Raw genomic sequence first — 12,883 nt, forward strand, 5'->3', positions numbered from 1 at the left:
TGAAGAACGTAGGGCATTTTTTTTCATTTCTTCCTCTTTCTTCTTTCCATTACATTTCCCATTTCTTCCATCTCATTTGTTCAACTAAACTCATGAACGATTTTAATTGTACTTATTTATAATTTTTTATAATCATTCTCGATATTCCAAGTTCAAGGTTACGATAACGAAAATATTTAAAGAACAATTCAGAATAATAACAAGTAGAATATTGATTTTATTGCATTCTTTTTGTCATCAACCTCAATTTTAATTTTCTGTTTTAATGAATAACTTATTCATTCATTCGGATCAGCTTTAGGTGCCTATTATTCAGATTACAATGCTCTGTTAGTATTTAGACCCACTACAGCTTTGATTAGAAATTGTCCGATTTAAATGAAATTTGGTACCTATGTCGATAGATTGGACCAATAAAGCCAACTTGACCATGTACCGTAACAGTTAGTTTCGACGTAAGAAACGTCAAAAGTTGATGTCGTGCGATCGTGACTAAATTTGATAGGTAGGCTATGTGAGCGACGGTGCACACCATAGACTTAAAATAAAATATAGACTGAGCATCTCATTCATAAATAGCTGGAACATGCGGTCAGACAATGTCTTGTTATTGTTGTGATGTTGTTGTGTTATTGTTTTAGGTTATAACGAGTGCGACACGAGCGATAGATAGGTTGTCATAACATTAGAACATGATCAGACTATGTCTATAAGCCTAATGATAAGATAAAAATGTTTTCTTATAATGAGTGCGAAACATTAATGTTATATTTAATTCAAAAAAAACATAAGATACTATAAATTTACTTGCCGAGGACAACAACATGCATAGATCGTAACTACTCTGATTCAGGAGAATCACTGCTGATCAGAAGCCGGGTTAAATTTATAGTATCCAAATCACAGGTATAATGAAGTATCCTCACATATAAGATATTTCTTTTTATCATTTTATTAATATTTAGGACAGGCGTTGTTACTGTTCATTTTGTAGAAAAACGTTCTTATGTTAATAGTTTACCTCTTTAGAAGAGGATATCCATATAATAAAATCCTTTTCTTAGTATGAAATTTTATAATAAATTGAAATTAGGTAATTTTTTGAAATTACAAATAATTATTGAGTTCTTGTCAAACATGATCAAGCCTAATATTAGCCAGATCAGGATCTATTTATCAATTTAACTCCATCTGACAAAAGTATTAAAAAATATAATTGTTCGTTTTCAAGTTAAGTGAGGTCTTACTATACAAAATTAAAGATAACATGAATATGTTCCATTAAAGCAAGGAAATAAATAGGATATGTTTTGATATGTTTTTTTTAAATTGCCTTTTGAAGTTTGAAAACTGTCTTTATTATACCATTTAAGAATCATCTTAAAAATAAATAATCCCCAAACAATCACGAACTTATTTTAGAAATAAATTTAAAGATTTCATATGTTAGTATAACAACATCCATAGTGGCTTTCAATTAAGTACGTACCCGTTTAACTCCTAATATACAGAACTACTATGAATGTTATTAATTTTTTCACTGATGAGATCGGTATATTTCAAACTTTATTTTTTAGAAAAATATTTGCTGAACAAAATGACATGTTTATGAAAAATAATATACAGGATGGTTGAACATTGCTATAAGTATAAAATTATATATGTCAACTTTTGACATTTTCACTTATTTTTTATTTTTGTAATTGGACGAAGCACTGTGCGACGACACACAGTCCCACCTGCAAATACTGGACACGACGCATCAATATAACGAAAACTAAAAAAATGCGACATTGGCATTTTGCTTTAGTTATCACTATTCCATTTGAAAATTTTTTGACAGAAATTAAATAATACGACTAGGAATTTTTAACAGGGCGAAAAGAGACACGAAAGGCGTAATGGAAGGTCAAAAAAAAATACCAAAGTTTTATAAAAGGACTTTGCAGGTATATTTTTTATTTACGAAGAGTTTATAGCTCTTATGGACCAAAACGTTATCAAATTACATGTCGAACAATCATTTATCTCTCGCTAATATTTTAAAACTCAATCAACATTCCTAAATATTCAAATAATCAGGGATAAATGTAATAAGACTGCAAAACTCAAAGAGAACGACACAAGTGGCAAATATCATTTAACAGTATTAAATAATATGATAATACTAATATAAACGTATTCAACTTCAACAAAGGAAACCATAATACACACCTCACAAAAAATTTCGCAACACTTATATTTTTCGTAGTATTTAATCTGTTTTTTTATGAAAAAAACTTAAATCTAAGGTCTGCCAATTTGTTATGATATATTTTCCATTGTTTCACAAGTTGTTATTATTTTAAAATAACTTTATGTTATTTTAGATTCTGAAGATAATTTAAGAATACTTTGCAGTTATCCAAATTAATAAGTGATGCGATTAATTATTAACAGGGTGTATATTATGATTTTGTAACATAATAAGTAAGGCACTAACATAAAACAAAAAAAATCATTCTCACATTTTACTCCATCCATATATCTAAATAATCTCCTTCGCTTCCGGAAACAACTGACTCCTTATTTTTAGAGTGCTTTGCCTACAGATGTGAAAGTAGTTTCAAGACTTAAATCAATAATTTGTGCAATATATCTTCAATAGTTTGGCACAACAATGATGCAGCATTTATAGTTCTTGAACAGTTAAAGTACATCGAAGAAAATTTTGCCGGTTTGAAAAAATACTCTCTTGAGTAAATTTAATTTTCTCCAATGTTGAGATTTTCTGAATTGTTGTAAACTGTCCCCACCTAAGTAAGTGATGGTTCCTCGCCCCTAAAAATAGCATTCAGTATGTTCATAGCAAGCGTATAGCTTTTTCAATAAAGAAAATTATAGCACAAAAAATTACGGATAAAACTACGGTCGAATCAATGGAAAACGTAATTATTGGCGAAGAAATTTATTTTTTTCTTCCAGGTTCGGATCTAGGTGGATGAAATTTATATGTAACAGTATACTAGAAGGTTCACCGCTATGATATTGTGCGATATATAACCTACAAGGTAATAGATGAATTTTTGAAAGTCGCCTCTAAACATGTAGAAACTAGACTTGAAAAAATTGGGATCCTTTTAAACAGGTTTGTTGTTGTTAAAGATTTCTCTTTACGGAAAAAAATTTAATACATCTAAACAACACAAAAACCTACTGAAAATAATAAATTTCATTGTATGAAATTTTTGTACAGATTTGGTAAATTAAGGAAACCAGAACTTTAACCCGCCATAACTCCCCGACTAAGAGGTCAACTCAAGAAATATCTCACATGGTGGAGCTCTGGGATGTCCTTTATCCATCTATATAAAAAACTTGATGAATTAAAGTTTTTGTTTTTTGGGCTAATGTCCGGCATTTCCCGATTTCGTTACACTGTGCGACGTTTCGTTTACATCCTCATCAGGGTGGGACTAAGGATTTGATACTGAAGAAAAATATGGGTAGTTTTCGGCATAATTGGGGGTGGACTACAGGATGACGCCCTTGGCGTTTCGAACCTATGCCTCTAAATGGAAGAAATCAAGATTTTTCTTAATTATGGAACCAAACTCGGCACGTGGACCTGAATGGAGTCCTCTCGACGGACATTTTAATACAAATTTTGTGAAAGGAAATCAAGTTATTTATTAATTTTTAATTTATTGCTATTTTAACATTTCAAACTACACTTATTAAAACATACCTATGTCCTTCAAATTCTTCAATTTAATAGCGGTTAGTAAGATATTATATTTATATTATTATTAGTAAGTAGTTAATATGATTCTTTTGATATTTTTGGACATATTGGCTTAGTACACGACTAACTAATATAAAATTCAAAATCTAAGTGCAACTAGGCTGTTATTATAATTTTATTTCATAATGAGTGAAAATCAACAAAAAAATTTAATTTTAAACAGAAAATATATTTTTAAACGATATATATGCAATATTTTTGGCCATGTGTGTAGTGCACACACATTTTTTTGAATCTATGTCTATTTTGAAGTATATGTTTACTACCCTGAAACTATTAATATTAGAACAAGGGCAATAAGATATACAATATAAAAATATTTATTATTAATTTTCCATTTGTTTTCTTGTTCCAATCCTTGCACTGACTGGATGATTTTTTAATTAGTTAGGTCAAGAAGCACACTGTCACATCCTTAACTATAATTTTTTGTTTTGAGCTGCCTTTAAATGCCTTCTTCAATAAATTATCTTATAACCTTTCTACAAGTTTGTTTACATTGTTTGAAACAATTTAGTTCAATAATATCGATGCTGATAAGTACGCTATTCGCTACTCGTTTAACAGATTAAAATTTATTCGATCAACTCAAAACAAAAATAGATTAAGATCGCGCGTTAATAATAAATCCTTTAATATTTATTGAGAAGCGTTAACTTGTTATGTAACGGGTACTTTAAACAAAGATAAAATGTACACAAACATGTTAATGCACAATGCGGTAAATATTTATCAGTTGAAACCATTTTCTAGGCTATTTTTAGAACAATAAGGTCATCAGGGAAGTGAGCATGATTTATTCTACTAACTTAGACGCATCTGATTTTTAATTGACCCTAAAGGCGCGTTTTTATGAGTCAGGTGAACTGATCGAGTCACTTGAATTCATTTTTGACAGTCTAAACTCGAAAAATAAACACAACCAAACTTATATGGAATCACTCTTTATTTCTGACTAAATTTCTTGCAAGGAAATTGGTATACAACTTTAAGATAAGGCTTTTTGTTGTAGATAAACATGATAATATAGAATGAACGACTGCTGCAATTTATTTTCTTTTGAATTCTGTGTTCAGTAGTAAAATCACGATTGTCCGGTAATTTTCATTCAATCCAAAAAAATTAAAAAATGCCTATTGTTGGATTAACAGATGTACAGAGGGAAAGCATTATTGCTTTCACCGAACAAGGAATGCTCCAAAGAGATGTAGCAGAGATAGTAGGCGTTACCCAGGGTGTTGTATCGAAAACATATGCAAGGTACTTGGAATTAGGAACACACAAGGATAGGCCCAGACAAAGTCGTCAAAGAGTCACCACTGAACAACCAGACCGCCTTTTGCTAAATTGCTAAATAAATCCCAATGTTTCTCATCCAGAGCTACAAAGACAACTTCTGGCAGCTACAAGTGTGAACGTTTCAGTTGAAACCATAAGAAAAATGCTTCGTGCACGAGGGTTTTACAGTAGGAGAGAGTTACGGATCCCACAGTTATCTCGGCAAAAAAAATTGACCGGCTAAATTGATGACTTCAACATCAAAACTGGACATCTGAGAATTGGCAAAATGTTCTTTTTTCGGATGAGACCAGAAGATCGGCCTAAGATCAGATAACCATCGAATTTGGGTTCTCAGAGCTCCACGAAGACGAGCGAGACTTCAGGCTGCCAAATCTGGTACCAAAATATAGAGGAGGAACTGTAATGTTCTGGGGAGGTATTATACTGGGAGCAAAAACTCCATTGTTACCACTTCAACAAATTTTAACGGGTCGGAGATATGTTGATTTGGTGCTAGAACCAATCGTTAGTCTTTGGAGAGCTGCAATTGGGGAAAATTTTAACTTCATGCACGATAGTGCACTTCCCCATACCAGCAGAGTGACTATAGAATGTCTTGAAACGGAAGGTGTCATAGTTTTGGACTAGCCTGCCTATTTACCAGATCTAAACCCTATCGAACACTTCTGGGACTAGCTCAAAAGAAGGGTTAGAGCTCGTTGAAACAATCCAGGAAATCTCACACAGCTTATTGATGCAGCATTAGCAGAATGGGAAAACATACCCCAAGACAACGTGGATACAGTGCGTCTGTCCGTTCTGAGGCTACGGGGTATCCGTGAGAGGGGAAACGATATTCTCTCGATGTTTTTCGTAAAAAATTAGACGACGCGTCCAATCAATAAAAATTCGACAAATTTGCAAGTAGCCAATAAAATGACTGGGCGGACTGGTTTGCGGTGACGTATTCGTCAAGTGTCGCGTCGTCTAATTTTTTACGAAAAACATCGAGAAAATATCGTTTCCCCTCTCACGGATACCCCGAAGCTTCAGAACGGACAGACGTACCGTACCATTTCGTTTATTTTGGGAACTGATTAATTTTTTTATTGCTATATGGATTATTTTTCGTTAAAAGTCATCGGTAAGGACTGAGTTTTATTCATAAACACAAAATCTCAAAAATTATGAAAAATAATAGATGATTCCATATAAGTTTGGTTGTGTGTATTAATTGATTCATGTCTCAGTTGATTACGGTTTAACTTTTGGCGTTCAAGTGGTGTTTTTAAAATGGTATCAAGTAGGTAGTCAGAAGAAAATTCTGTACGGCTTATATTATTAATATTTATGGAAAATATGAATGTACAGGGTGGCGCACCTCATTCGCCTCGGTTGATTATACGGATAGTTGTAGAAACAAAATATTTGATGGGTATATGTGGGAAGGCAATGTGCACAATTTAAAAATATTTTGAAATGTACAGGGTGTGTCAGAACTAAGATCCATACCAAAGTTATATTTTTTCTTATGGAACACCCGGTATTTTATTTCATTTATGGATTATTGGACATAAAATAAGGCATTTATTATAAGAGTTTAATTTGTTTAAAAACTTTGGTTTTTGAGATATTCAAAGATATAGCCGAGGCGAATGTGTATATGGAACATACAGAATCCGAAATACAAAATTCTTGAAAGAGTAGTAATTTCCAGCTTCTCTAATCTCTAGAGGAGAAATAACGTTACGCATTAATATATCTTGTTTTTTAATTCTAGGTTTAATTTTTCCTACAAAAAAATTAAATTGGTACCCCTTAATATTTTTGTAATTTTTTTCTGATATATTTTAGGATCCTCTAACTGTAGCTTAGGTATTAAATTATTAGATGAACCATAAGTAGTTAATCCATTTTCTGACCCATTACATCTACGTGTAATTTTTTCGCAATAAGACCTGATTGTGAAACAAAATTTGAAATGAAAATATGTACAACGCAGAAGAAGAACTTTATAACAATCTGATTAGATCTTATTAATACTTTTTTGCTGCTTACAACTTACTAATAAATATATTTACAAATTTTAACAATAACATGTAGTCAAGGTTAATTAATTCCACACGCCAGAAAATTACCTACGACTAAAAATTTTAAATCAGATCTAATAGCAACAAATTAACTTTCCTTACTACGTTATAATTTTACTGAAAAAAAAATTGACGCCATCATGATTTATTTAATTTCGGATGTTTTTATGTATATTTACAATTATTTTTTCATTTCTTCTTCTTCTACTTATAAATAACAAATAATTACATCACAGCTTATTCAGTATCAGCTGGTCATATCCGTTTTGATCTAAGTATTCGCGTTTCATTCGAATCTCAGTCTCGATAGTTTTTTAAAGATTCAATGGAGCTCAGAACTCAGAACCCGACATGTTGAATTACAAAAAAGCTATCTTGCCGCCTTTGCTTTTAGTAGTATTATTTTATTTTTATTAAAAAATATTACTGGGTGCACCATATTCCAACATAATGGAAAAGTTACAAGGCAAGAACTATACGTGACTGGTATTGATTTTAGGAAAATTGGATGTTGATAATTCAAGTTCTAAAAAGATTATAAATGAATAATGTAATCTATTATTTTCTGTTTTATAGAAAAAGTTACAGACATTATAGTCTATTTAACAGGTTTAATCATCTGCTAATGGTACTAATGTGATTAGCGATATGCATATATTTTATTGAAATGGAATTTTTTTGATTCTTTCCTCATTATTATACAGGGTGGTCCGAACTGTATTCCGGAAACTTCGGCAACAATAGCATATTCTGCAGATAAAATGTATGTCCTAAAATGCTTCGTTTTGGAGATACAGGGTGTAGAAGTTTCATTTTTACTTCGATTTTTTTCTAAATAATTTCTGAAGTAACATCAATATTTGGATGAAAATTTCACACCTCTACTTTTCAACCAATAACATGCTTTAATGTTGGATTAAAGTTACTATGAGTAACTGGGAAAAATTTCCAGAAATTTTTCGAGGCGCCACGAAACTTTAGTGGAAATTTTTGACAGTTGAAAAGGTAAACATGTAAAGATCTAGAATCATGATGTGAATAACTACAATGTCTATATATTGAAATATTACCCATTTGAGTTTTAGCATTTGATGTAACTAAGGTTGGTAATATTTTTTATTTAAGGAAATATGTTAGATATACCTACATATGAATTTCTTCGAAATTGCCATGTTCTAAAAAATATAGTTCTGCCGCCTTTATTTAACTAAAGCTGGTATTTTTCTATTTAACGAAATATGATGGATATATCTATATGATTTTTTTAGAATTTATTTCATGTTGAATTATCTTCAATGCCAAATCTTTAATGATATCGACTAATATAGCAAAATAATAACGAAACACATTTAGTAATTATAGGTTTTATTAATATTAAAAACACAATTATTGTAAATGTTTGTAGGCTGGCTTGAATTGGTGGTTTGAATCTGGGTATTTTCTGTTTTATTTTGCATTGTGCTCTGATCATGATTGAACTGGCTAGTACTTGATGAAATGCTCCTCATGGATTCAATCATCTGTTGATGATGTTCAGCGTCCAACTGTAAGTAAGGTTTGATCGACTGACTATTACTATGTCCAGTAATTTTAATGAGCTGTTGTTCACCAACTCCTTTCTTGGCCAAATTCGAAACAGCTGTTGCTCTTGCAGAATGATTGGTTATTTTAACTTTTTTAGTGTCAATTCCTATATCTGAAGCTGCTGATTTAAACCATGAAGATACAATGTTCTTACCAACTGGGCTATTCTTGTACCATCCTTTCGAATTGGGTTGATTCCAGTATGGGTTTGGTGTTAAGAATAGTCTGTCGGTTTGAATAAGATTTCCCCTTTTTTCCATCAACTTTCTAAACAAGCGAACCGGACACATTTGTGGATTTTCGAAATTTCTAATCAACCATTTACTATCCGACAGTTTTTTAGAACCACCTTGTGTGGTTTTAGAGAAAATTGGATTATATTCTATCCGACCTTTTGGGTTTCCGAAATTATCAGTTTCTTCTTTGAAGTATTGGATACAAGCAGAATGTCCTTCCCCTCCTCTCCATGCCAGCTCATGTGAAACTATGTGAAAAAATTTACGCTGCAACCCATCTGGAGTATTTTCATCCCACATTTCAATAATTTTTTTGTATTCGTCACTGGTTAAGGCTGAAGCACTCACTTTTCTTTTTGCTGAATCTCTCTGTAGTATTTTGCGCTTAGCATCGCGTGCAGCTCTGGCGGTCACAAATTCCACATCAGAAAACGGATTAAATTTTATTTTATATTTTTCGTAATAAATTTCTTGCAACTGCTTAGCAGTAGAGTTCCACATCACTTTGACCACACTTTCCTTATAATCTTCAAAATTTTTCTTTTTCATATTAAATGCGTAGTCCTCCAGTATAGTAGCCAGCTGTACTACACTCATACACTCATGAATATTATACGACTTTTCATCACAAAATTCAACAAACTGTTTCCATACACTTGATTTTGATTTTCGGGTGTTATCTGGTTTTATATTTTCAATTTCTTCTTTAATGACTTGTTGGTTTACTTTTCCAAATCGCGACATTTCGCTATACACTTCTACTCTACGTACAGACGTTTTAAAACTAGTAATAGCTTAATGACAGAATCGCAAACAAAAATGACAAAACACATAATATGTCAAAAACATCAATACCTTGGCCAACTTAACAAATTGAAATTATTTTAAAATGTCATGTTGGATTAATATTTTTTTTTTCAAATTTAGGTGTGAAATTTTCTTACTGAATACCACGCAAGCTTAAATTATTCCTGGAAATTTTCTTTCGTGCACGAATATTTTAGGAAAATTATCCCTCGTCTTCGACTCGGGATAATTTTCAAAATATTCGTGCCCTCAAAAAAATTTCCGAAAATAATTTAAGCTCTTGTGATATTATAAGTGAAAATTTGATTTTGATGTCAATATGACTCCTATTTATAGGGGGCGCCACCTACATGTGTTTTAACCTTGTTCTCGAGATATTTAGAATGGAAATAGTCAATACATGTCATTATTGACAAAAAATAAATATAATATCTTGTGTACATAATTACTTGACTGAAATGATAAATTTGGGAACTTTTTTTTCTGTTGAACTTTTGGTACAAAAATTTGAAATTTATGATTTCGGTCTAATAACTAGTTAGTCAACATATTTAATTTATGTCAATGATGACAGATACTGATAATTTCGATTCCAAATAACTTCCAGAACCGTTACTCGTAGTGATTTTTAAGATAATTATATTTATCTCAAAAAGAACTAAACTATAAAGGGTGAGTCTTAAAGAAGTGCAAATATATTCAGGGTTAGTAGATCTCGATAAAAGAAACATATTTTCTTATTTCCGTTTCTCATTATAAGTCCAAAAAAAAAAATGATTTTTTGCTTAAATTTTCAGAACCACTGGATCTTTTCTGGGTTTTCTTTCTTGTAAATCTAATCCATCTAATCTACCTAATGTTGTCGTATTATCAAGATATTACGGTTTTAACTAAACCAAAAAAAATTCAAAGAATTCCAATTTTTTTTTAATTCCAAATTGTTGAAAAAAAATTGCGAGAAAACCTCAAACGTATTTCTGGCGTCTACCCCTAAAAATCAGTACAAATATTTTTAAGGCTAGTCTATTTCGACCCCAGAAACAAATCTATGAGTTTTTTTCGCGAAATTTTTTTTGAGAATTTGGAATTTTTTCAAAAAAAGTTTGGATTTTTTTTACATAATATCTATATATTTTTTTGATTATTTATTAGTATCCCTGAAACTGTCAAGGCATGTTTAGTAATAAGGATTAGGTAAAGTGTTCAGAAAGCATGCCAAAATATGGCAACATAGGTAGCAGATTAAATTTGCAATAACAACATCCGGTTTAAACGGAAGCCACTTCTTTTAACCGGAAATGGAAATTATTTTAAAACTTCGAATCATTCAAATTTGTATCCAAAGTAGATTCTAAAAAATCTGATGAACCAGTTGCGTTAAAAATAATAGAACCAGAACCTATGGAAGGCAAACTGAATGAATATCAACTCACCGTATATTGTTATGTTGGACCTGCTTCATCCATTTCATGTAATTATCGCTTTTGTCGTAATTTAAATCTAATTTGGGCATGTAATTTTCTGGCGTTCGCGATATAACATCGCTGTTTTTGTCCGTGGAAGTTTTGCTGATCGCTCTACGCAGCTCGCGAAAAACTTCTCGGCAAGATCGGTTTTTGCTGACTTTCAGCGAAAACATTTTCCCAATATAATCAGTCAATTATTACGCAAAACTCTGGGATGTATAAACTACCAAATACCACGTGCATAACACGACGAGAATATTAATCTTCGAACCGGTTTTGAAAACTGGCGTGAAACTGGCCGAAGATATCAAACGTTTTCGTTTATAAACGCGCTTCTATGAACAAGGAGGGAACGAAAACAATGCTCTGTCTCTGTTCGGGTTGACCCGCACGTAGCGCAATGGTGATCGATAGAACGGTGTTGTCAGATTGTAACTTAAGTCACGGAATTTCAATAAAAAAATCGTCGGCGTACAAAAAGACCAAAAAAGAATAATTTTTTAATGCATTATTACTGAACAATACGAATATGAAAACAGAACATGAATCTATCTTAAAAATTCTTGGAAGACTTTTCCAGAATACCGGGTGTTGAAAAGCGGCTCACCCTTATCTCATTTCTTTTATTTTCTCAGATAAGTAAACGATATTTGATACGTTAGTATATAACATAAATCAAGATTGATTGATTCAATTAGTTTCAGTCGCTTCCTGTTTCACCGGAAATGACTACAATTTTTGATTTTTAACACCCCGATATTTTTTTATTTTATTTGATACAAAATAATATTCTGAATACAGTATGTCCCCGGATTGTCTTGACAAGAAGAACATTTTTTTTATTATTGACATCTTGAAAAAATGCATTCTTCATAAAAAAAATTTACTTGTTCTAAAATGGTTAATATCGTTTATAGTTTTCCAAATTTCCATACCGTTTTGGAGAAAATAAAAAAAAAACGTTATGGTTGAAGTCCTAAAAATCAAAAGGCGATTGTGCTTATTTAACATTTGATAATAGGAAAAATAAGGCGTTAATTGAAATTCTATTAACAATAATTTATCAAAGAATGAAAACGAAATTATATTACCATAGATAAAATGGTAATGATGATGCGCCAGAATATTACCATAGATAAAATGGTAATGAGGATGCGCCAGGCTTCAACTAGTATTTCAGTATCTTTCTAGATTTAAATATGATATTTTCTCACTACTTTACATTCAATTTCTATTCTATAATGTCTAGTATGTCAGCTGATTGTCACTGATTGATCAATTATTTTTTCTGCTATTAGTTACGAAGATGAATCCAACCAAATTAGAGATCATTAAAATCGGGCCAGCCGTTCTTCAGTTATAAATATTGTAACTAACCAGACTTTGTCTTATTTTGTCTTTGACAAAATTTCATTGTATAAGGCAATATAATAGAATGAGAATTAAATATGCTTTCCAGATACGTTACAAAAGCAAATAATTACATTTAGATGCCATCAGTTCAAAAAAAAAAACAAAGAAAAGGAGTGGAAACATATTACATGCCTTTATCAAATATTTTTTTAAGAAAATATAAATGTTGATTTAAAAAAATAATATTTGTTTAAAAGTTCAACTCTACAAGATAATAAATGA

The 12,883-nt window shown here is 31.3% G+C and overlaps 1 protein-coding gene across 1 annotated transcript in view; it reads right to left on the reverse strand.

The window, feature by feature from the left end:
- The window catches only part of LOC115890443 (farnesyl pyrophosphate synthase), a 45,192-nt gene extending 33,576 nt beyond the window's left edge, over window positions 1–11,616 (reverse strand). The window contains exon 1 of the mRNA XM_030910671.1: window positions 11,216–11,616. Coding sequence (XP_030766531.1) covers window positions 11,216–11,421 — 206 coding nt within the window. The 5' untranslated portion in view covers window positions 11,422–11,616. The remainder of the gene's footprint in view (window positions 1–11,215) is intronic.
- Window positions 11,617–12,883: the final 1,267 nt, after the last annotated feature.

Source organism: Sitophilus oryzae, unplaced genomic scaffold (assembly GCF_002938485.1).
Source record: "Sitophilus oryzae breed Bouriz unplaced genomic scaffold, Soryzae_2.0 scaffold_864_pilon_pilon, whole genome shotgun sequence".
NCBI classification, from domain to species: domain Eukaryota; kingdom Metazoa; phylum Arthropoda; class Insecta; order Coleoptera; family Curculionidae; genus Sitophilus; species Sitophilus oryzae.